Below are 24,333 nucleotides of genomic sequence, written 5' to 3'. Positions count from 1 at the left end.
CCAAGGCAGCACGTCTCCGTTATTACTTTTCCCGCACTCCCGTGATTTGTTGTGGCACGCTTACGTCGCCAGTTGCTTCACAATTAGCCGTTCATATAAGTTGTTTGTCGCGTCGCCATTACGTGCGGAAGACAACGGGACTTGTTGGGATTGGGGTGTAACGGGTTGGGATTATTTTAAATCTTTTTTTTTTAAATAATCTCAAATTTGTGAAAAAAAATGATTTTAGCTATCATAGTTTAGCGTGACGCTGTATAGCCAAGTACGTAAATGAAACATAGTGTTACGACATCTAGGTCCCCATATTTCGTCTAATTCTCGGAACATAGTGTGATGTTTGTCTTGTTCCAGACGCGAGGAAATGACAAATATATAATATCTTGATATATAATAAAATCGTTTGAAATATTCTTAAAATTTAATTTGTATTCGCTCCTGAGGCCCAGCGGATGAATGAAAATACGACGGTGTAGGTTCAATTCCAACTGGAGTTAAAAAATACTTTCATTTCTTCGTTCTAGTAACAACATAAAGTGCAGCGTTAGATTCTGCTATGTAACATGCAATATTTTGAAAATTGGAGCAGAAATTTGGAGATGGAATGCCTCGTGAGTGAGTGATTCTAGCAAAGTATCCTGTAAAAATAAGTAAAAAAGGCAAAGGAAATTTATATTGTTTATTTGGTTTTCATGCAAGCGAAAATCTAAAAAGCATACGTGACACATAACTTCGTCATTTCACCCTCAAAATTAATTAAAAAGTAATAAATAAAAAAACCCATAGCACCTAGTATACCACAAGCACAACACCACGTGTGTTGAATCAGTAGCGGGTGAGTTATAGCTGTGATTATGACTCATATTTACGCTCAGAGCACCGCCGGTGATTAGCTGACGGCAGGATTTACTGGCTGAAAATATTGCTTAGTGTTCAAATTTTGTAATTATTACGTGTTGAAATGCTTTATGAGGTTATAGTGGAGTGGGTTCGATTCCGGCGTTTTGAACTTCGTTTTATTAATGCTGTATCCGGCACGTAGCACGATAGGTAGAGAGAACTTGGGAGCGTAGTGTTAAGGTACTCCGTTTCCATTTAGACACTTTTGGTCGTTAACCTCTTTCTGCCCAATTCTGAAGATATTCTTCCTACCTTACATAATAAAAACCAAAGAAATATATTAAAACACCAAATATTCAAAAATGTATTAAACATTCCCCCGAGTCGTATTCCAACCCGTGACAATCCCAACGGCGTTAAACACCAAACCCATATAACAGCACAAGATTTATGAACATTAATACGAGTGTTACAATTAGTCCCATAGCGGCAGTCTGCATTTATAGCTGTTGTAAAAATTCTCCTTGGGGCGGTATTGCATTATTTAGGAGGTTGGAGCCAGTTTATGTGCTCGGTTGAGTAATATAGCTTAACTAGTGGACTTAGCGCACGCTTGTATTGATTTTGATAGTGTTTTCGCCTTTTAACGATTTTTCTTGTACGTTGATATTTTAATATTTTATAATAAGGAAAATCCGTTAAGACACTACGTTTCCCCCTTCGACCCGAGTTCTGGAGACATTACGTGTTGAGTGATGGAACTATTAGAAAAAAATTGTATTTTACTGCGTAGGTGACGCACAGACAAAACTACCAGACTTAGAAAAATAAAATTTGATATAGATAATCAGGCAAAAATGGGAATTTTCATTCGCTTCAAAGTCCTCGCAAACGCGGGCTCCTAGTATATAAGATTATGAATGTGTACAATAGATTTACAACGCTACCATACAATCCCGTCAATTTGGCATAATAATGGAGTGAAAAGATAGATGAATGGAGCTTCTACGTCTTCGTATAATATTTTAAAGCTCATTCTAGCGGGGCTTGTTAAAAGTTGTGCTTTATAGTAATATTTATATATTAATATAATAATTCTTTGAATATTATTATAAGGTAAAACTGTTCACGGTGGTCGTGATGACTACACAACTTTTCAAAATAGACGAAAAAAGAACAGAACGACTTCACCGTTTCTTATGTATTACCACTTTTAAAATAATATAATTTACCACTTTAAACAAAAGAGGTCAGTCGTGGCGCAGGAGCATAAGCGTGTGACTGTAAATACAAGCTGTAGGTTCGATTCGCACTCGAGGTAATGAAATATTTAATATTTTCATTTCTTCGATCTGGTCTCGCCTCTCAACACGCAATGCCTTCAGAATTCGACTAAAAGTGGCGAGTGGAGTATCTTAACACTAGGTTTCTACTACCTAACCCGCTATAAAGCGTAAAACTCCCGATAATAATAAGATAACATCAAACAGAACGTACAAAGTAAATTCCAGCTTTCCCAATAATTAACATTAGCAATGTTTAATTTTAACAGTTGTTTTACGCTCCTAGCCGTAACTCCGAGCTGCCGAGCTGCGAGTGTTCCGCCGGCGCTGTAAACTTTACTGTCGAAAGTTAGCTTTATACTGCACTTTTAACTGGTGCTACAAGTTTCTTACAAAAATTTTCGATTGTATTCGCTGTTGGGTAAAGGTTTTATATAATATTGTATATGGAATTAGGGGATAGGATTTGGTCACTACCTAGTCACTAGACTCTAATGAGTGGGATATCGTCTGGATGTAAATACAACAGTCGTGGATTTCATTCCCAATCGGAGGAATTGTTTAAAATGAAGTGTGGTGTTGAACTCCGACAGTCAACACGCTGTTTTAGAAATTAAGTGGAAATGGGATAACAGAGTGGTTTAACTTATCAGTGGTTTCCTTCTAGCTAAATGGCGAAAAGAATGAAGTTATATTTTTACCAGTAAAGGAGATTATATTTAAATTATTTACATTTCTGATCTGATAGACAAGGAACAGCGCTAAATTCCGTCCCTCAATACATAATATCTCAAAAATTGGACCGAAAGTTAGGACAACATATTTTAAATAAGATATTTTATAAATTTATATGCATTTATTGTCTCGCATACTAAAATAGTTGTTATACAATGTGAGCACGTGTTTCTGCTTAATCAAACCCGTAGGGCTCCAACCCTAAACTTATAAGTTCGGTACTTCCAAATATCAACGTGAAGTGACACTTCAATGGGAGGGAGGAAAATAATGAATTCAAAAAAAATGTAGGGGGAAAACCGTTTGAGGCTACAGATATCTCGAGTACTTGCTGCGAGCGTTCCTAGGTATATCATGATGTATGGTGCAAGGGAGTTATGATGCAGGATGCAGTTGACAATTTCTCAAAGGGATGCGAGTTCAAATACTGATGCGTTTTTGTAGAAAGAGATTTTGCATTTATCATTTGTTCTGATTTGCTGATTTGCAGCGTTGGGTTAAGAATAATCACTACTGCACAATATATCGAAAATGGTTTCATAATGGGGAACAGAATGTTTTAACACTATATTATTTCTTATATATTAAAATATTCTTAGGGCATGTTAAAATATGTATACAAATTCTTTCCACATTAAAGCTAGCACGATGGTTGAGTTCGATGTCGAAATAAATTATTTTAACTCTCTCAGACAGACTGCAGCGTTTAGTGCCGCCAATGAACACACAATTTCTAAAACGTTGATTCACATTATAATTTATATCTCCCAAGTTATAATAATAAACTGGCACATCCAACTTTCCTACTATCTGACAACACTGAAGGAGCTCGCGTCGCGTGCGCATACATTATGCATGTTAATTCCCAGTCGGGTCAGATGGCGGAGCTAATATACGCAGACAGGTGGCTGTTTACTAATTAATGACGTTTTGTGAAGTGATTTTGAAAGTTTTTGTAAAGTGTCATAGAAAAAAGGGTTTTTTTTTTAAAGTAGAAAATGTGGAAATATAATAATTTCTTCTTTTTTGTTTTTTTTTGAACAAGTTATTTTTTTTTAAGTTTCAAGAGCTGGAAAACTATAATAATTTGAGTGAAAATCGAACTAACAACGATCTCGCTTACAATTGGAATGACGCTGTACCACCGCGCCACGGCATATAGGTACTTCCGCCATTCAACACAATGCGTGTTCACCTCCAGAATTCAGCGAAAAATCTCCTACTAATACTAAGATCATCTTTCTACATGCGGGATACAGCGTGAAGGTGAAAAAACATAAAGTAGTTGTTGCGGGGCGGTACAGGGTCGGAATGTAAACGCGACTGGTCGTGGGTTCGATCCCCACTCGAAGAAATGAAATATTTATTTAAATTTATATTTCCATTTCTTCGCTTTGGTGTCGAGGCAACTCAACACGCCATGCCTCCAGAATTCGGCGAAAAGTAGAGAACGGACGGAGTATCTTAACACTAGGTTCCCTCTGCCTACCTTGCTGTATACGGGATACAGCGCGAAGCTGCTTTCATTTTATTGTATCTCGCTATGGTAACAAGACAACGTAATGTCTTGAAAATTTGAGTGAAAATGATGAAGACACTACACTTCTTAAAATTATATTGACTCTCAGCTGTGCTATATTTCACCATCGCATACGTTCACATACGTATATTCCAATTTTTATGTATAAATTCTACGTAATAAAAACATTTCAACTGTAAGATAATTTAGTAGGAACTTTTATTTAGTAAACCTACATCAACGTCAGCCGGGGTCCGCGTCAGACCTAACAAAACCAACTGAGAGACTGTCACGGAAAGTACTAGTATTAAATATATTCTATTTAAAACTTGTTTAAGTAATTTCAAATAGAAAAATGATTTTAAAAAATTCTGCTTCACGCTGTATCACGCATTTATATTATTAGACTATACATACATACAGGATAGCATCTAATTGTAAATGCAAGGGTTGTAGGTACGACTCCCACTCAGAAATCAGAAATGCACTATTTTTGTTTCCTAGCTCTGATAATAAAACAAAGTGCGGCGTTAAGTTCCGTCACTCACCATGCACTATTAGGCTGAGAAAGAAATGCATACATTTCCTAAAACTAAAACTACAATATAATTATAATAGGATTTTAAATAATTATATTATTATTTTGTTATAATAAAGCTGAACTTCCACAAAGCATTAACAGGTTACAAAGCTGACTAATTAGGACTATTTAATTAAGCTCTTTAAAATACATGCTTTTGCAAATGATACAATATATTATATAATACCGTAAAGTTTATATTAAATAATGCTTATTGTGAATATTATTTAATGAAGTTGATAATTATATTTGGATATAGACAAATTTATTAGTTTGTAGGCAGAGGGAACCCGGAAACGGACCCTTGTGTTAGGACATACCGTTTGCCACTTTCCATCGAATTCTCGAGGCACATTTCTCGAGGCCTGTGTTGAGCCCTTCGCCACGACTCGCCTACGATAGGTTCCTTTTAAATGCACAGCGTTAAGTTCCTCGACTCACCATGTAGTATCTCATTCTTATAGCTTCACGCTATATTCCATATATGGCAGGGTGCGCAGAAGGAATATGGGTACCTAAAGTCACAGAAGTAGATTAGATTAAAATGGAAATTGAACCGAACAGATATTGAACTCACAACCTTTAACTGTACAGTCTAATGCCCACCACACGACGACCGCGTATACATACATACAGACATACATACGTACGTATATCTAGTCAATACATTTCTAACATAAAAGCGAAATCAAGTTAAACCCCGCATTCATTGAAAACCGAAAAAGATGCAAATTCTCAAAAGCCAATACGTCAGGCGGATTCAAATACAAAATTTATGGGTAGCGCATTCAATGCCGGGTTGAAGTAAAAATGCAGCCCCATTCAGCTCTCAATGGCGACTGGATTGGTCTTTGTGCGCCCTGGTAATCTGACCGGGTGATTTATAATACTGCTATTCACTATTTAATCTGTATTTGAAACAATATGGTGGGATCTACTAATTGGTGCGTGTTTATTTTTACTTATTTCGTTGGTTAAGATAGGTACAGGTTCAATTTCGATTTAGGATCCTGCATATAGCTAAGTAGGCATAGGAACCTAGTGTTAAGACACTCTGTTCCCCACTTGTATTGTAATTGAGCACAATCCTCAACAACTGCGCCAGACGGGCTCTCTGTTCCCACTGAACTAAAGCAATACAACTAGTTCCGCATCATCAATCATAATTCATTTTGAATCAAGTTTTACTAACATCGCTAACTTAGTGTTGCTATTATTAAAAATGCTTAAATGATATATCGTTGGTAAAAATATCCGCGTACTGTAGAATTTCCTTCTTCAATGACGCCGACAAAACAAAACTAAGTAAAATGACTAGAACTATATACCCGGACTGCCCTGAACCTATTAAAGTTTTTCGTCTGGGTAAATATGACAGTAAGAAGACACGACCTTTAAAACTATGTTTTAGCTCTCAAGACACAGTAAAAACCATTCTGCGAAATAAAGATAACGTAAAAGTAGATGGCGTGCGAATCTACTCTGATCAAACACCTCAACAACAAAAATTCATATATAATCTCAGAAATGAACTCAAGAAGCGTCAAGACAGTGGTGAAGAAAATCTTAAAATAAAATACATTAAAGGAATCCCTAAAATAGTAAACCAAGAGGAGCCAAAAAACTAAATAATAAAAAACCTACATTTGTAAAAGCAACTACTAAATCTATAACCTATGAAATTACAAACAACTACACAGATATAACAACTTCAAAAAAATCAATCAAATTTCTCTATGCAAATGCTCGTAGCATTGTGAAACCTGGCAAACTGGATGAATTGAGATGCATTATAGCAGCCTTTAAAACAACACTTCATGTTATAGTTTTGACGGAAACTTGGATAAAAAATGAAAATGACGCTCAGAGACTAAACATACCAAATTATACCCATTACTACAATTATCGGATAACTACAAGAGGTGGTGGTGTATCGATATACGTTCATAATGGCATGAAGCACTCATTTATAGACGAAGAATATGTAGACTGTAATCATTTCTTATGGATCCACTTAGAAAACCTATCTTTAGATATTGGAGCGATATACAAGCAGCCACCTTCAAATTTAAAATTGTTTTTAGATATTTATAGTAAGCACTTGAGTGGTAAAAGAAGAGCTATTGTTTTCGGGGACCTTAATTTAAATTTGCTTAGTAGAAAAAAATCTATAAAAGAATATAAGATAGTGTTAAAAGAAAATGGGATGAAAATATTAAACAAGATCGATATGGAACATTGTACACGCAAAACGGAAACAACCAAGACTATACTGGACCATGTTTGCAGTAATCTTAAAGAAAATGAATTCCATATGTCTATCGTCGAGTCTGCCTTTTCTGATCATAAGCAAATTTATTTTGAAGTAAAAAGAACGCATCCGGAACGAGCTAAACGATTAAAATACGAAGCAATCAATTACAATCACCTTTATCAAACTCTCAAAGATCATTCATTCACCAATTTAGATTACAAATATACAACAATAGAAAATTTTTTACTACAAGCCATTTCAAAGAACAAAAATATCAAGACCAAAATACTAAATCCAATAAGCAAAGACTGGATCAACAAAGATGTGATATCGTCAATTAATAAAAGAAATATGCTCCTGCGCAACCTGAAGCAAACACCAGATAATGAAAAATTGAAAATCGACTTTTTACAGCAACAAAGTACAACGCACGAATTTATTCAGAACACCAAAAGTAAACATTATTACGAAGCTTTTAAAAAATGTGAGAATAATCTTCTAAAGATATGGCAACTCATAAACAATTTAACTAGCAATAAAACAAAAAGTAACCAAATTCCTCTAAAGCTTAATACCTCTACAGGTGAAATCACTGACACTAAACAAATATGCGAATGTTTTAACGCTTTTTTCTCGAAAATAGGTGCTGAGCTGGCAAGTCAATTCCCGATCACAAACCGAAATAATATATCTTATGTGGAACAAAGTAATACATTTAATCATACCCAACTCAATGATGATAACGTATTAAGTAAACTAAAACCTGCTACTCTGAACGAGGTCCTTAAAATAATCAATAACTTTAATTCAAACACAAGTACTGGTATAGATGGAATTAGTACTAAGGTGGTTAAATGTGTAAAAGACTTGTTGGCTGAGAAACTGACAAAATGCATCAACAGCTGCTTTGAAGAAGGAAAATTTCCAGACTCTTTAAAAATTGCTAAAATTAATCCTATATATAAAACAGGAAGTAAACTAGACCCTGGAAATTATCGCCCTATATCTGTACCACCGATTTTATCTAAAGTTTTCGAAAAAATTTTGCATAATCGCCTTTATGAGTTCCTTGAATCAAAAAAAATTCTCTTTGAAAAACAGTATGGTTTCCGACCGAAGTCAAATACCGTTGCAGCTACTATTGATTTAGTTACAACAATCAAAATCAACATAGATAATAAGAAAATAACTTTAGGAGTGTTCATAGACTTGAAAAAAGCTTTTGACACCGTGAGCCATGAAAAACTTTTAACTAAGTTAAAAAGTCTAGGAATTGCAGGATCTGCTTATAAAATATTTGAATCGTACCTCTCAAACAGATACCAAATTGTGAGAATAGATGGAGTTCAAAGTACACCCCAGCTGATAACCTATGGCGTTCCCCAAGGATCAGTCCTCGGCCCCTTGCTTTTTCTGGTGTATATAAATGATATCCATAAAGCAGGCTTGAAGGGTGACTTAACACTATATGCTGATGATACCAGTCTATTCTAATCTGGTAAATCTATAGCATTAATAGCAGAACAAGCTCAAGCTGATCTAGATCTTCTGCATACGTGGCTGCAATCAAACCTACTTACTGTAAACACATCTAAGACCAATTACATTATATTTGCTGCCAAGAATAAAAAAATTGGGGAGTATAATCCACTTACTATCAATGGCGAGAAGATTAATAAGGTTAACAAGGAAAAATACCTAGGTCTAATTCTTGACAGCAAGCTGAGCTGGGTACCGCATATTGAAAGTGTAAGAAGTAAGCTGACTTCGCTAACAGGAGCACTCCGCAATATAGCCCGACGTCTCCCGAGGGAGGTACGATACATAATCTATAACTCCATGGTCAAGTCACATATAGATTATCTAGTTGAGGTCTGGGGAACAGCTGCAAAATCCAATTTACAACCTCTGCAAATAGCCCAGAACAAAGTGATTAAAGCCTTATTTCGGTATCCATACCTAACACCAACCATAAAAGTGTACAAAGAAACAAATCTTATGACTGTTCATCAAATATATAAATATAATACATGTATTATTATAAGAAAAATTCTGACTAAAGACATACATTCAAAATTAGTATTTACAAAAAAATTACACATTCAAAAAACGATAACTAGACAAGCCCATAACATCTCGCTTAGAACACCTAGAACTAAATATGGAAGAAAAAATATTATGTATGAAGGGGCAAATCTATATAACTCATTACCAAAGGATCTTAGAGACATTACTTCTTTAAATTCATTTAAAAAATTACTTAGCGTACATTTATTAAAGGATTTCTCAACATTCTGAAACATACCATAATCCAAACTTAGAAGCATACAAATAACAATAAATGGCTAATTAATCATGTGAAACTTATTCTATTTACAAACGATACCAAATGTATTTAATTTATATAATCATAATTAATATTATATTTTCGTAAGCTAACGTAACTATCATTGTGGTCTCGGCCTTATATTTGCTCAAACATGTTTATGAGTTGATATGTTGAACTACCCCCAAAGCAAATTATTATTTACTAATTTTTGTAATTTTTCTTTTGGATTGTTTTTTGTGTTGTTTTATGTTTATAACTAACCAAAATATATTTGTAAGCTACGCTGGACAGCAATAAAATATTGTAATATATATAAGTATATTCTCAGTAAGTGAATTGTAAATTCTATATGAGAATAAATGAATTCTTAAACCGTAATGACAGTAGAACAACGCCTGACTGTTAACACAGCGCTTCGATTTCCATTGAGGGGAATGATTATATTTCTTTGCTTTGGTGGATAAAGAAAATAATAAAACTATTCCATTCATAAAAAAGGTGTAAGCCCATACTTTTTTACGAAATTTGTCAGAATATATACAAGGACTATAATAAGCAATTATCCATTTCTTCGCTCTGGTAGCGAGGCAAAACACGGCGTTGAGTTTATCCACATGTCTTAAAAGAAAGGAGGGGAAGCGTCTTAATGGGGAACGAAGTAACATTAGATCCCCAGGTTCCCTTTGCCTACCCCAGTAAAGGATAAAGTGTGAAGCTAAATAAAATGTCTACAATATACGTAGACACTATCGCAGAACCCCGCTGTGTACGGCCAGGGGTGGGGGGTGGGGGGTTGTACCGACGTTTATTGCGTTGATTTATCGTTTTCTTAATAAATATGTCAAGTACCCGATTCGGCTTGAGGCTTTATAATTAATTGTTCTAAAGAATATTAATTGCTTTTTATGCACAAACTGATGAATAAACAATATTATTATGAAATATAAATAAATACAAATATCCATCCAAATATGAATATTTCATTTTTGTAAGTAAATTACATTTTGTGTCGGGTCAAACGGAAACGGCTATTAATTTTCGTTTTTTTTTTTATTATGTAGATTGTGCGAAAAGCTTTTGCTGTCATCATGATTTTTTTCGTAAAGCTGGGGACAGAGGGAACATAGTGTTACGATTCTCCGTTTCCCACTTTGTGATCATTTTTGGAAATTAATGGCGGAATTTAAACGTACATGTGATGCTTGTGTGTTCCTTCACGGGGGAACGAGTAGTTTTTTTTCCTCAGTCGTGTAACAAAACGCGGCGTTAGATTCCGGTATATACAGAACGAGAAAATGAAAACAATTCCTTCCTCCGAGTTGGAATCGAACGCACAACCGTCACTGCGCCACTGCGTAATGACGTTATTTTTATACATTTAAAATATACTTTCAATCTCAATTATATCCATTTCCCTTTAACATACCTAGAGCCAAGAAACAAAGAAAAATAGTTAAGCTAAAGCTAATCTTCACAATTACGGCTCCCCAATTTATATATTTGTGTGAACCCCCTGTATAGGAAACGTTACATCATTCACAGTACATAGCCTCCTCGGCTCGGACCGGCCCGGTCACCGGTCGCCGGTCGCCGGTACAAATACCGTCTGTACGGACAATTTGAAGTAAATGGGCCGATTGCGATCGCTTGTTTTTCTGTAAAGAAATTGTTTATCTTCTGGATATCTTGAAGGTTTTTTTTTAATTTACTCTTCATCATTATTATTGATTTTATAAAATATATATTAAGAGAGTTTTTGCTGAAACTTTGCTTTTGAATATATGTAGGATTAAATATTTTAAGATGATATTATTATTAGCAAATGAAAGTAATACAGATTAGTAAATTAATAATTCCGTAGCTTAAGCAGGCGAAGCCGCGATAGGATCGCTAGTAATGTAACATAATAATATTTAATAATAATAGGCAGAATAGATGCCTTATCCTATACCCTTATATACGAGCTTTAATATAACGAAACGGCCATAGGAAGTAATAACTGTCAGTCATTTTCATGATATAAGTTCCCCACGAATGTTTGCTATCACCAAACTAATTGGTATTGGACAGATTGGGGGGCTATTTTTACTTAATTTTTACGCATTTTCAGCATATTCTGGGATGAACGAAGGGAAAATAGTGATAAATCTTTGTTTTTAAAACACTTATTTTTAGTTTAACTGTGTAAGAGCTTATCTAAGAAATATAATTTCACCTACTTGAAACTTGGCAGCTATAAGATGAGGTGAATATAAATTATTATGTCTATCCTCGAGCTGGTCTGATGATGGAATCGGAATTTTGCCTAAATGTTGCATCCCTTCAGAGGTTATTAGTAAAATATTAATTAGTTAACTCATATATTTTATAGCAAGCCCATTTTATAGTACTTGTAACAATTGCTTTATAAAAACGTGTTCTTTTAGCTCGCTGTATCCCGCATACAGAGGGAAACTATGAAACTGATCATAAGAAACTCCGTTACCGCTAAGACACTTCAAAACAATTACATACAAATGTTATTTGAACCTTTTCTAATATAAGAAAAGTAAAATCCATTTATACATAAAATTTTAAAATTTTTAATTTCATGTATGTTCCTATACATTTATATCTCTTTACATCAATAAATATATTTCAATTTTTGACTCAGAAGTATTTCTTATTTTTATATTTATTTTTAGGTTCACATTGTACTTTTAAGACTATAGTAACATATACATTACACACGTATTGATGTGCACAGGATTAGAACTAGAAACCACCGCCCACAAAACCTTACTATTCCAAAGCAAATGGAAATGGAAATAGAAATGGGAAAAGTAGTGGATGATTTATATAAATAATTCACGTTCCTTGCGTCCAGGGAGCCAATCAAATTACGTCACTTGTTAGTTGATTGCGCGCTACTGTCACATACGAATGTATTTAGATGTGAGTTTTTTATATATTTTTCTATTATTCTGTATATCAAAAGGAAAATCAGAACCCTTATAGGATGATTTTGTTGTCAGTGTTTTTGTCTGTCTGTTTGTCTGTAGGTCTTGCAAGAACCTTTTTCTAAAGAAAAATTGGACGCGTGAAGGTAATATTAATATCCAATAGGTAATCAGATCTTCAGTCCCTTAAAGTAAAGAAAAAAAATAACTAAATAAGCGTAATCAAAATTTAAGACCGTTTTCTTATGTTGCGTTTTTATTGCATATTTTATGAAACTCCATGAGTAATTAAGTTAGTTTAAATAAAGTAAAAAAAGCGAAATTTATTCATTGGTAGAGTAGAGAGTAGATATATTGCAAAAAAAACTATAACAAACTTTTAAACGGAGAAATATTTGTCTTTAAAATTAATTACTTTCATTTTATATTATTAGACAAAATACACAAAGCGCCTCTTAAATGACTTGATGATGAGAACCGAGTGTCTCAACACTAGGTTTCCCATATGAATGTAAAAACATGCCCTATCCAAACAACCTAGCCCCTGTACCAGCGAGCACCTTTGTTCGTCCACGTTAGCTCTTAATTAATTTAAACTCGTTCTCTCGTTCTTGAGTACACATCAAATGGATTCTATTTAAAAAAAACATGTTAAAACTTCATATACTCGTACATATTATATATGTATTTGAGACCAGTCGTGGCGCAGGGGCACAAGCGAGTGACTGTTGTGGGTTTGATTCCCACTTGAGCAGTGGAAGTGGTGAGCGGAGAAAATTAACACCAGCCTCCCTTTCCGCTTCCTACCCTGCTAAATGCATACGTGACGCTAAAAGAGAAAAAACCTATTCACTAGCTTTCGTCTATCTAGTATTATACAATAGTTGTGTATTATATTATAAACATTCTAAGTGAAATAACTCCGACTACGGGTACAATGAGTTATATGGAAGTTATTAACGTTATTTTTTTTAACTCTAACTACCCTGCAATGTGCAGTTAATGGGTAGACAGAGGGAACCTGGAACCTTGTGTTAAGACATTGTGTACCCATTACAACACTTCCGTTCCCCAATTGCTACTGAAGCAGAAAAATTAAATAATTTAAAGTAATAATCATTAAATACGAAGAAATACTATTTCGAACTTTAATATCTTAAATATTAAAGACAAAACAACGGCAAACTACTAGTTCCACATATTATACCTACGCGAAACTAATAATAAATTATCAATACATTTGTAATTAAGGTCATAAGATAGCCCAAATATTCTTCGAACGTCGTCTAAGTCTCGTCTGGTCCCGTTCGGTCTAAGGAGGTTAATAGCTTATAAGAAAGTCTAGGTTTTACCTATTAATGATCCTAAAATAACAAAGAAATAACTGAAAGTATTTCTTAGGAAATTTCAAGTTCATAGAAGCTGTTTTTGATTTTTATTTTGTTTTTATTTTGTATTGAGGCCAAGCGTGTATAAGCGTGCGTTATTGTATAGATATTATCTTTTAAATGATAATGTTATTAGAATACGAAAGTAATTCAGCTCAGTAAATAATTAACCTCAATAATTGTACCTCAAGCGGGCGAAGCCGCGAGCGAGTCGCGGTCACATGCTAGTGCCCCGGCGCCACAACTTGCCTCAACATATATTTAATAGCACTTAAGTTGATTCCAAGTCTTGCTCTTAATTTACATTAGGCGCTATTATTCCTAATTAAATAGCAAAGCAGCTTGACGCTGTTTCTAACACAGATAGAAGAGGTCTAGAGGTAATTTGTAAATAACTGGTTTTAAAACAATCCCACTGAGTTTCTTGCGCCGGTTCTTCTCAGGTCTGAGGCAGGAACTTTAATGAACTGGTGGTAAATTATTTCTTTTTTTTTTATAAATTTCCGCCAATATGTGTGGAGTGACGGTACTTAATACACCATTCCCCAATGAGGCCCCAGCGCCACTCTGGTCTCAATTTAAATTATGGTTTCTAGTATATAATTTTTTTTTTAAAACCTGATATCATTTTTTTCTACGGAAGCTAGTTTTTAATAGATATCGCTTGTATAAATGAATAATGTATAAATAAAAATGTGCTAATGCAAAAACTGCGTATTAACATATATTTATAGTTGCATAGTATGAATGTTTGTTGCTGTTTTTGTAACTTCTCAGGCAGTCGGAACCTGGAATCCTAGTGTTAAGACATTAGGACACTTCCGTTTCACGACCCAATGATAAAGTTTTTTATTGGATTACTAGTTTGAAATCGAGCCACAAGAGTTCGCTACTAGACGGAAGACATTACACTTTATTACATTATATGCTATTTTATTACTCTCAACTCTCAAATTAAGAAAAAGTAAACATGGAAGAAGTCTTAAGTGCTTTACGGAAAATTCAGAATGAACTCGACGAACAGAAAACAATGATTTTAAAAAAACGAAGAAAAAGTAACAGAACAAATTACACAGAATATTGATAATATACTAGACGAGAAATTTAAATGCTGGGAAGAAAAGTACGAGAAACTCAAAGTTAAGCTGGATTGTCAAGAAAAAAGGTTATATTTCTTGGAAAAACAATCTAGACAGAGAAATATCATGTAATTCGGTCTGGAAGAAACCGAATCATCATACTCAAACTTGGAAAATACCTTAACAAGTTTTATTAATAAGTACTTAAATGTAAAAGTTGATCAGAGGGACATACAGGAAGTTAGAAGGATAGGAAAAAAGGAGATAGACCTAGACCAATAAAAATCACACTGTTAACACTGGGGATTAAAATAAATATATTAAAACAGAAAAAAGAACTTAAAAATACTATATACTATATGAAAGAAGACTACCCAGAGCATATCTTAAAGAAACGGAAAGAATTACAAGAGCAAGTGAAAATTGAAAAAGAAAAAGGAAACTCAGTGATCATTGTCTACGATAAATTAAAGATTCTTCACAAAAACCCGAACTCCGAAACTAAAACCAAAAGAATGCTTTCCAGTTCACCAGAAAGTGGCCACAACAATAAACCAAATACATCGTTAAATAAAAAGAACAAGACTAGAAGTAACTTAAACAGACGTCCAGCCTTGCTGAGGGGCCAGGAAAGCCGGGTCTATTGAACTTCCTTAGTGGAAAAAACTCAAACTACTCCTGAAAGAAGCTTGAAAATACAACCAATATCTTGAAGGCATTAACACTCCCACATAGAAAAAACAGAATTAAAAAAAAAAACAAAAAAGCTAACAAATAACAAATTAATTCTTCCAATCCGGCCGTTCACCGTGGAAGATCAAGACCAAAACCCTCCAAAGTTATCAAAAAATATAACTTAACAAAATAAATCCTAACAATAAGTTATACATAATAACGAACTGGACAGAAAAAGCTCAGTCAACAGAAACCTGCACATCTTTGGAGGAGGTCTTCACCTGCAATGCCTGCAGGGGTCCTTGCATATTACAACAAATCAAATCATATATACATACAAAAATAAAATATACACACAGGTAAACAAACGATTATATATAATAAATGCATAAAAAAGAAAATAAAAAAAAACTAATAATATATTTAATAACTACAATACTAACACTAAACGTAAAACTTGTATTTTTATTTTATGAAATGTAACTACTAACTAAAGATGCTAGAAATAAAAGGCTTTTTATTTATTTATAAGTGGCAGTATTCAACATCATACTATGTTTATCAAAGGAAAAAGACATTAAAATAAATTAATATTTTCCCGAATAATTCGAACCCTCAACTATTGCATTAACTGTAAGACACTGTCTCACTACGCCACGAGGGACTAAAGTAATAATACAAATAAGGTACAATAATTAGTAATGACAATGTAAATAAAACAAATAAACAATCTTACTGTCTAAATACTTTACTATGTAAATACAAGATTATTTCTCTCATACAGCGTGTGATAAGTTCAAAAGTCAAAGATTAGTAGATCAGATGTGCATTTTAGGTTTAAAAATCAGCAGCTGCGCGTCGCGTACTGCACAGACAAAGAACTCATTTATTGAATTGATAATAATGATGAAATCAATTATTTATACTATACCAATATTCAACCGTGACTTCGCCCGCGCAGCTTATATTTGTTTATTTATTATTTCCCGTTTTTGAGGGTGGGCACACCAATACAAAAATATTATGTATCTTACAACATTACCTATATCTTTAATATTCTTGGTTTTACTCTTATAAAATAATAGTTTTTTCTGCAACTAAGCTCGCGTGGTCAAATCGAAATAAATAATGGTTTATGATACATGACAGTTTTCAAGGTAAAGTATCGGAAGTAACTAACACTAACCGCAGGGACAGTGGGTTCCATGATTATTATAGCCTACTAAAACACAAAAAGGACTTTTCAACTCCACCTTCTAGTTCCTAAGATAATGTTTTCAACCCAAAAAACTCGTCAACCATAAATTATATAAGTAAATCTTCTTCATGAATAATTCTGTTTTGCTGTATAGATACATCAGTAGTAGCTTTACTTTATAATACACAAAGATAAAGAAGATTAAAATAAAAAACACATTAAAAATAATAATATAATCCTTTACACAGTTTAATTTTATAATAAGTAAGAGAAAATATATCTGAATATGTTGAACCTGAAGCCTTAATGTGACCTTCATGCCTTGGTACGTTGATGATACCTATAGGATATAGGTACCTAACACTGTGTCTTTGAAGGTGTGTGTTTCGAGATTTTCTTTTTTTTTTCTTATATAAAAATATTATCATTTACCATCGGGGGATTAAGAGGCAATAGAGGATTCGAGAGAATGGGTTCGATCCCCTAACAAAGAAGTGTTTAAGTATGTTCAAATTATTTCCATTACGTCGGCAAACACTATATTCTCTTTAACTGTCTAACTGTAAAGAAAAAAAAGCTTTTTGCATCACGCTGTATCCCGGGGAACCTAGTTTTAAGACACTTCATTCCCGGTCCCCACTTTCCGCCGATTTCTGAAGGCATCGCGTGTTGAGTGGCACAACCCAACGGAACCCCGCCCTGTGGAACGGTCTACCCGCGGCAGTGTTTCCAGGCTGGTACGATATAGGTACCATTAAAAAGCGTGTCTATCTCCACCTCAAAGGCCGGCAACGCACCTGTAGCTCCTCTGGTGTTGCACGCGGTCGTGGGCGGCGGTGATCACCATTAGGTGACCCGAACGCTCGTTTGCCTCGTCCTTTTACTATAAAAAAAAAAACCAAACCAGCGCAGTGCGGATTATATGGAAATATTTAATAAAATAAATTACAGCAGAGGTCACGCTAAATCAATAGTTAATTATCCTATCGCAATATAATATGCGATAAAATGGCCTTGAAAATCCGAATCAGTCGGTCGACAAGACCGATTAGAGTCAAACGTGCGATATTAACATATACGAACAAATAGTATTTTATAAATATTTATATTAAAATGTCATAATAATATTGTTTGTTGATACTCATTTGTGCTAATTACAAGTAATTTATCGGTTTTAATGATAATATTAAGTGATGAAGAAGTATTGGCTAGTGCTGTGGTCCCTGTGGGCGGCGCGGCTGGTGCGGCAGCCAACGCGGCCGGTGCGCGTGGGCGGCGGCTGGCTGCGCGGCGAGGTGGCGCACGACGGCTCGCACCAGCGGTACATGGCGGTGCCCTACGCCAGCCACCCGGTTAAACCGTTTATGGTAAGATTATGAAGGTAAACATCATTATCATCATCATCATCAACCTATTTTCGTGCACTGTTGGATAATTACGCCAATGCTCGATTTTCAAACTTCATGTTTTGTACTCTGTAATATAGAATGTAGAAATCTAATGTTAAGACAGTCCGTCTCGTATTGACCGATCTCTGAGAACGTAACAGAACTTAACGCAGCCTATATGTATAGAGCGAAGACACAGCCGTAGCTTCATGTACTCGTATGTATATGCTGTGCCACTTTATATACTTTATGGTCATTCATTCTCATATTTAAAATTTACAAAATTAGGGAAATTAAAATATGTTTACTAAAATAATTGTAATCGATAACTTTTATATAAACATCAAATAAGTTCCATTTGCTCGACGAAGGCGTTTGTTTGTTTTGGTTAGATGATTAAACTGTTTACATTCATCACAGTAGCAAAATTGACATGAAGATGTTAAAAATATTAGGACGATATAAAATTAAAGTTTGGAAACCTATTTAAATTTTATTTTCTTTTTTTTTATTTAAAATATAAAGAAAATATTATTTATCTAACTTATTTACCTACTTAAGACATACCTTGATATATTCGGATTAATAAAATAATATTTTTATCTTTCAAGGCACCTGGTCCAGAACCGACGTGGCAAGAAGTGTATGACGCTATAGATGAAAACGTGAAATGTCCACAAATGCAAAGATCAAGCTTTAGCGGAGTGAAAGAGTGCCTAGTTCTTAATATTTACACACCAATGGATGCTACCTCCAAAAAGAAATATCCAGTTATGTTTTTCATACATGGTGGAGCATACTTTGAAGGGTCTGGCAATAGGGCTTTGTATAGTGCAGAACATTTAGTTAAGAAAGGTGTGGTTGTCGTTTCAATCAACTATAGATTAAATATCCAAGGTTTCGCCTGTTTACGAATCAAAGAGGCCCCAGGAAACGCTGCACTGAAAGATCAGGTGGCAGCTCTTAAGTGGGTTCAACGTAATATTGAAGTATTTGGTGGAGATCCTAACAGTGTCACTATTTTTGGTGAAAGTGCTGGTGCGGCTTCCGTGTCGTTCCATGTAGTTTCACCAATGTCTAAAGGTTTGTTCCATAAAGCTATTTTACAAAGTGGTTCCTCTCTGGCATCGTGGGCGATACAATTCAAACCTATTTACATGGCCAGTTTACTAACAAAAGCAATGGGATACTCCACTGAAGATCCTTATGAAATTTATAACATTTTATCAGAAAAATCTGACGAAGATCTGGTTTCAACTAAAGTACCCAGAAAAAAAAATAACGTAATAGTTTCTGAAGTCCTTTATACACCTTGCGTGGAACATGAAATAGATGATGTGGAAGCATTTTTAACAGAAATACCATACGATTTACTTTCTAAAGGTCAGTACTCTAAAGTTCCTATACTTATTGGTATGAATAATGAAGAAGGATTACTATTTGCTCATTTAGAAGACGACACAAAGATACCAAATATAATGTTAGAAAAATCTTTACCTAAAAACTTAGAATTGCCTGAAGAAAAGCGGAAAGAGATTGCAGAAAATCTTAAAAGATTCTATAATAATAATAATGATGAAAATATATCAGAAAATGATTTAGTTGCCATTTCCAGATTTGAAGGAGACGCGTTTATGTCTGTATCAATTTTAGAGGAGATCGAATTATATTTAAAGACCAACGATAAGCCTGTGTACAGCTACCTGTTTAGTTACGAGGGTTTAAGGAATTTCCCTAAAAAAATATTACGAAAAGAACTCAGAAACGTACCAGGAGCAACGCACGCTGATGAACTGTTCTACTTGTTCAGTATACCAGGTGTGCCGAACCTGTTCGAAAATACGATGATTGAAAAAATGACATCGCTGTGGACAAATTTCGCCAAATATGGGTGTGTATTCATAGATTTGTTTTAGTTTCACGTTGTGCCCGCATAATGCAGGATAGGTAGGGGGAAACGTAGAACCTAGTGTTAGGACACTCCATTCTCATTAAGACACTTCTGTTCTCCACTTTCCACCGAATTCTGGAAGCATTGCGTATTGAGTGGCGGAACTCAACGCCACGCTTTACCTGGTTACAGAGCGAGGAAAATGAGAATATAAAATATTTCATTTCCTTGGGTGAGAATCAAGTCGAACCTGAACCTGTCGTGCTTATTGTCACATGCTTGTGCCCCTGCGCCGTGACTGGCCTTACTTAATAATTAATTTTCTTATTGAATTAATAATAATTAATTTATATTATAGGCTCAAAATATGAACACAATTGCCAAATTTCAAATAGTGTTATAATGGTATAATTAACTAGAATTCTATCATAAAATTATTCATATTATTATATAACATGTTTACTAATTATTTATGTTTACTAGCTATTTACTAGAGAGCTTATTAATAGCTTATTTTGTTTACGAGAAACGATGTATGAATAACAGACGTAGATTGTTAGCAGACATACATATGCCAATATTTTCTCTTCATCTCTTCGTCTTCTGCATTACACGGAGAACAAAGATAAAAACGAGATTTACGTACAAATAAATGACTTGAATACCATTTAAACGCTTGCACGTGCTTTAATACAATCCGGACAGGCAAGCATGGAGAACGTAGATATCTAAATTGTTTCAGCTCTGGCGTTAGGCTTGACATTTTTTGTAAATTGTAAAATAAATACAAAAGAAGTGAATGGTTTGACAGAGAATTAACTTATGTCCCTTCAATATTATTTACTTTTTTTAATTTCAGGGATCCAACACCGGAAGTAAGTGATTTGTTACCAGTTAAGTGGCTACCAGCGAACAAAACGAACCCACACTCTCTGGTCATCGATAAAGAGTTCTCCACCACGCCGCTGTGGACCTCTGAATCCCTTATATACTTGCGAGATGTATATGCCAAATATAGAAGGAAAAATGATTGATTTTTAATATTTTTATTACTAGATCCCTATTCTGTTTTGTTTTGTTTACTTTACATTACAAAACATGTAAAATTTATTGCTAATGTTATAAAACTTTATAAATTTCTTTTATAAAACTCTTCGGGGGATATGCGGTCAGCTTAGCTACTAGCGAGCTAGTACTAGCGAGATTGTCACGATGAGAATGAAGAATAACATACTTAACTGGTTTGGGCACGTCGAACGAATGAGTGATGAAAGAATGGCAAAAAAGATTTGTGATGGAAACGTGAGTGGTAAGGGAGGTAGGGGGAGACCTCGGTTGACAAATAAACACAACAAATATCAAAGATAAGTAAGGAAGTAAGGAAGATCACGTAAAAAGCATGAGGACCCTCCGGAGGGCTTGGAGGGATGAAGAGGCTGATGACAGTGGACGAGGGCAAAGAGGTATGTAGAGACCGTAACGTAAGGCGCTCCGTTTTCTCTGACTACCCCGCTAGGGATAAAGCGTCAAGTTAAGTTTTAGTTTATACAATTAAAAAATCTGTGAATTACTATTATAAAGGTGAATAGTGTGTTTGGTTGAACACGCTAATCTCAGAAGCTAAGTACTTGTATGAATTGAGAAATTTATCAATTTTTTGTTGGATTAGACTTGCGAGAGTAGACTTAAAATTTAAATTATTTTTCGAACACACTACCACCGCATACAGTTCGACGCTGTTCTACTGCGCTAAGTGGGTGAATTCCACTTACCACCCCCACATGAGAAACAAAATACTCAACATTTTTTTTTTTTTTTTCCTTTTTTTAGTTTTAAATTATAATTCATATAAAAATTATGATGCTTAATAAAAACTTGTTTTCCTGCACCATCATGTAGGTATGAATTATTTATAGAAGTTTTTTAAAAATACAGTGTATAAAATACCGGTCGTAATATCGACCTTACATTTACATACATGAGTAATACATTATTACATATTACCCAAAGGTACCTAACGATTTCTTTTAGTTTTGCATTATATAATTATATTTTAAATTTCACATTGTATCCCTCGTGTAGAAGGAGGGTAGGGGGAGCCCAGTGTTATGAGACTCCGCCCCCCACGCACCGTTTTAGAGACATGGCGGAATTCAACGCCGGGCTTTGTCTGGTTATAAGATAAGAGTGAGGTATGGTTGTAATGTATACCCGACTGGAAACGGTAAAATTTTGTCACAAGCTGTAATTTTCAATTTATTTTTTCTCAAAATTTTCTATCAAAATATTTAATTTTTATATTTTAAAAAAACATCTTCATTTTATCTGCTTTCTTTTGATAGAAAGCGAAAGAATAACGTAATTTATATCCAATTTTATGAAAATTGGCAAAATATGTACCTACTACTAGACTGAAACGTGATTTAGAACCCAAAAATAGTACTCAAAGAGCTCTTAGTGTCGATGTTAACGTTCAAACACTTGGCAATGACCTCTATCACCTGTAACAGTTTCTCTATCTATCTATCATACCTTGCTTCTTATCAGATAAAATTTATGTCCTTTATTATCGTTTGATAACATTGTAATAAATAACGTATATTCATAAAATGTTTTAATCAATTATAATATAAATATTGTAGACCGTCATGGCGCAGTCAAATCTTCTAATTGTAAACGAGACGGTTGTGGGTTTGATTACATGCGGGAGTTGAATGATATTTTCATTTCCTTTGGCATCAGTCGCTCAATCATTAAATGACAACTCCTGGAATTGACTGTTTTTGATAGTCAGAAGCAAACATAGCATTAAACTCATTTCTAATTATGTTCAAAAAATTCCAAATAATGAGTGCGAGAGAGAAAGAGAGAGATTTATTATAATATTTTTTTATCTTTATCCTTGGCCTCGACACCAGAAAGAAAAAAATTAAATATTAAATATATCATTTCATAAAGTGATAATCGAACTCACAATATATCTTGGCCTGGTATTCTACAACCTTGAACTGGTTTTGAAATTAAGTATACTACTTTTACAAACTTTCTTTTAAAAACCACAAAACATATTTTAATGAAAAGCGAAATAAACTTTGAAGATGTATATTAAGCTCATCGACAAGTATTGTAACAAGGTTTACTCGATACTCGATAATAGAACCACAAAAAAGAGTTAACCGAAAAAAGTGAGTGAGAGTGAAATCCATTAATAAAATAGAAATAGTGGCATTGCTATAATTTACAATCAGGCACAGAATCTATGAAACTAATAGATTACCGTATTTTTTTCGTACATCCATATGTCTCCATCGTGCCGATTTAAAAACACTTTTATAATACCCTGAAAATTATCATTATTTTTTTTCATATTATATATATTTTTTGACGTACTAACTTTAGATTAATTAAGATTTTAAATCTACGTTGTTCGATTTCGCTTAACTCTTATTGGATTAATGATGTAATAAACACTGTTTTTTTTAACTTGAAATATTAGATTATTTAACAATAATATTAGAAAAATTTTAAACAATAACAACTGTCAAGTGTTCTCAGACATACTATGTTAAACGTTTGTGTAGAAAATGACTAACTTATATAGATTATACTGGTCTAATAGCATGAACTACTATTCTATTGTGTGTATTTTTTTCATTTGTTTTTACATGTTATTATAAAAACGGCGAATTATAAATAATTAGAGCAAATTAATTATTTTGCATATAAACTTCCTACTACTGACTAGCTTTCTCATACGGCTTCGCCCGCATGGTCAGATGTTAATAAATAAAAGTTGTGTATGACACTTGACATGCTCTAAGAGCTCGAGGTAACTTTTTCAAAATTTTAATTAACATCCAATACAAAAGAACTCTTGTTAACTTGTTATATTTAATAACAATAATATATTGTCTGTTACTTATATGCCATAGCAACATAGTTGTTCGATAGGCAGCTATGTTTGTAACTAAGTTGTATAAAAGGCGGTAGTCATTTCCTTTGGGATCATTTTCTACATTGAGCTAGAGCAGTGAAGGCGAGTGTAGTGCATTGTAAAGGGGCCCCTGAAGGCCTACATCTGTCTGCATGCCCCAGGCTCAAGGCCATGCTCCGAGCTCAAGAGTATTAATATTTGTATTTAAGTCTATAATAATAAAAAATATATAATAAATAAATATAAATTACATTAAAGGAATATAATAAATTACATTAAAGGAAGAACTGCCTTTAATTTTTAA

The 24,333-nt window shown here is 34.0% G+C and overlaps 1 protein-coding gene across 1 annotated transcript; it reads left to right on the top strand.

Moving 5' to 3' along the window:
* Positions 1 to 17,856: 17,856 nt before the first annotated feature.
* Positions 17,857 to 24,304, top strand: LOC146531829 (esterase FE4-like). The gene is made up of 3 exons (XM_085197435.1): positions 17,857 to 18,183; positions 18,816 to 20,095; positions 20,955 to 24,304. The coding sequence occupies exons 1-3, from the start codon at positions 18,010 to 18,012 to the stop codon at positions 21,127 to 21,129; spliced, it is 1,629 nt and encodes a 542-aa protein (XP_085053561.1). The 5' UTR covers positions 17,857 to 18,009; the 3' UTR covers positions 21,130 to 24,304.
* The last annotated feature ends 29 nt before the right edge of the window (positions 24,305 to 24,333 follow it).

This window comes from Heliconius melpomene, chromosome 14, assembly GCF_056956725.1.
Source record: "Heliconius melpomene rosina isolate 202511_hmr_F chromosome 14, ASM5695672v1, whole genome shotgun sequence".
NCBI classification, from domain to species: domain Eukaryota; kingdom Metazoa; phylum Arthropoda; class Insecta; order Lepidoptera; family Nymphalidae; genus Heliconius; species Heliconius melpomene.
The sequence above is the reverse complement of the archived record's forward strand: the minus strand, read 5'-3'. Positions and strand labels throughout refer to the sequence as shown.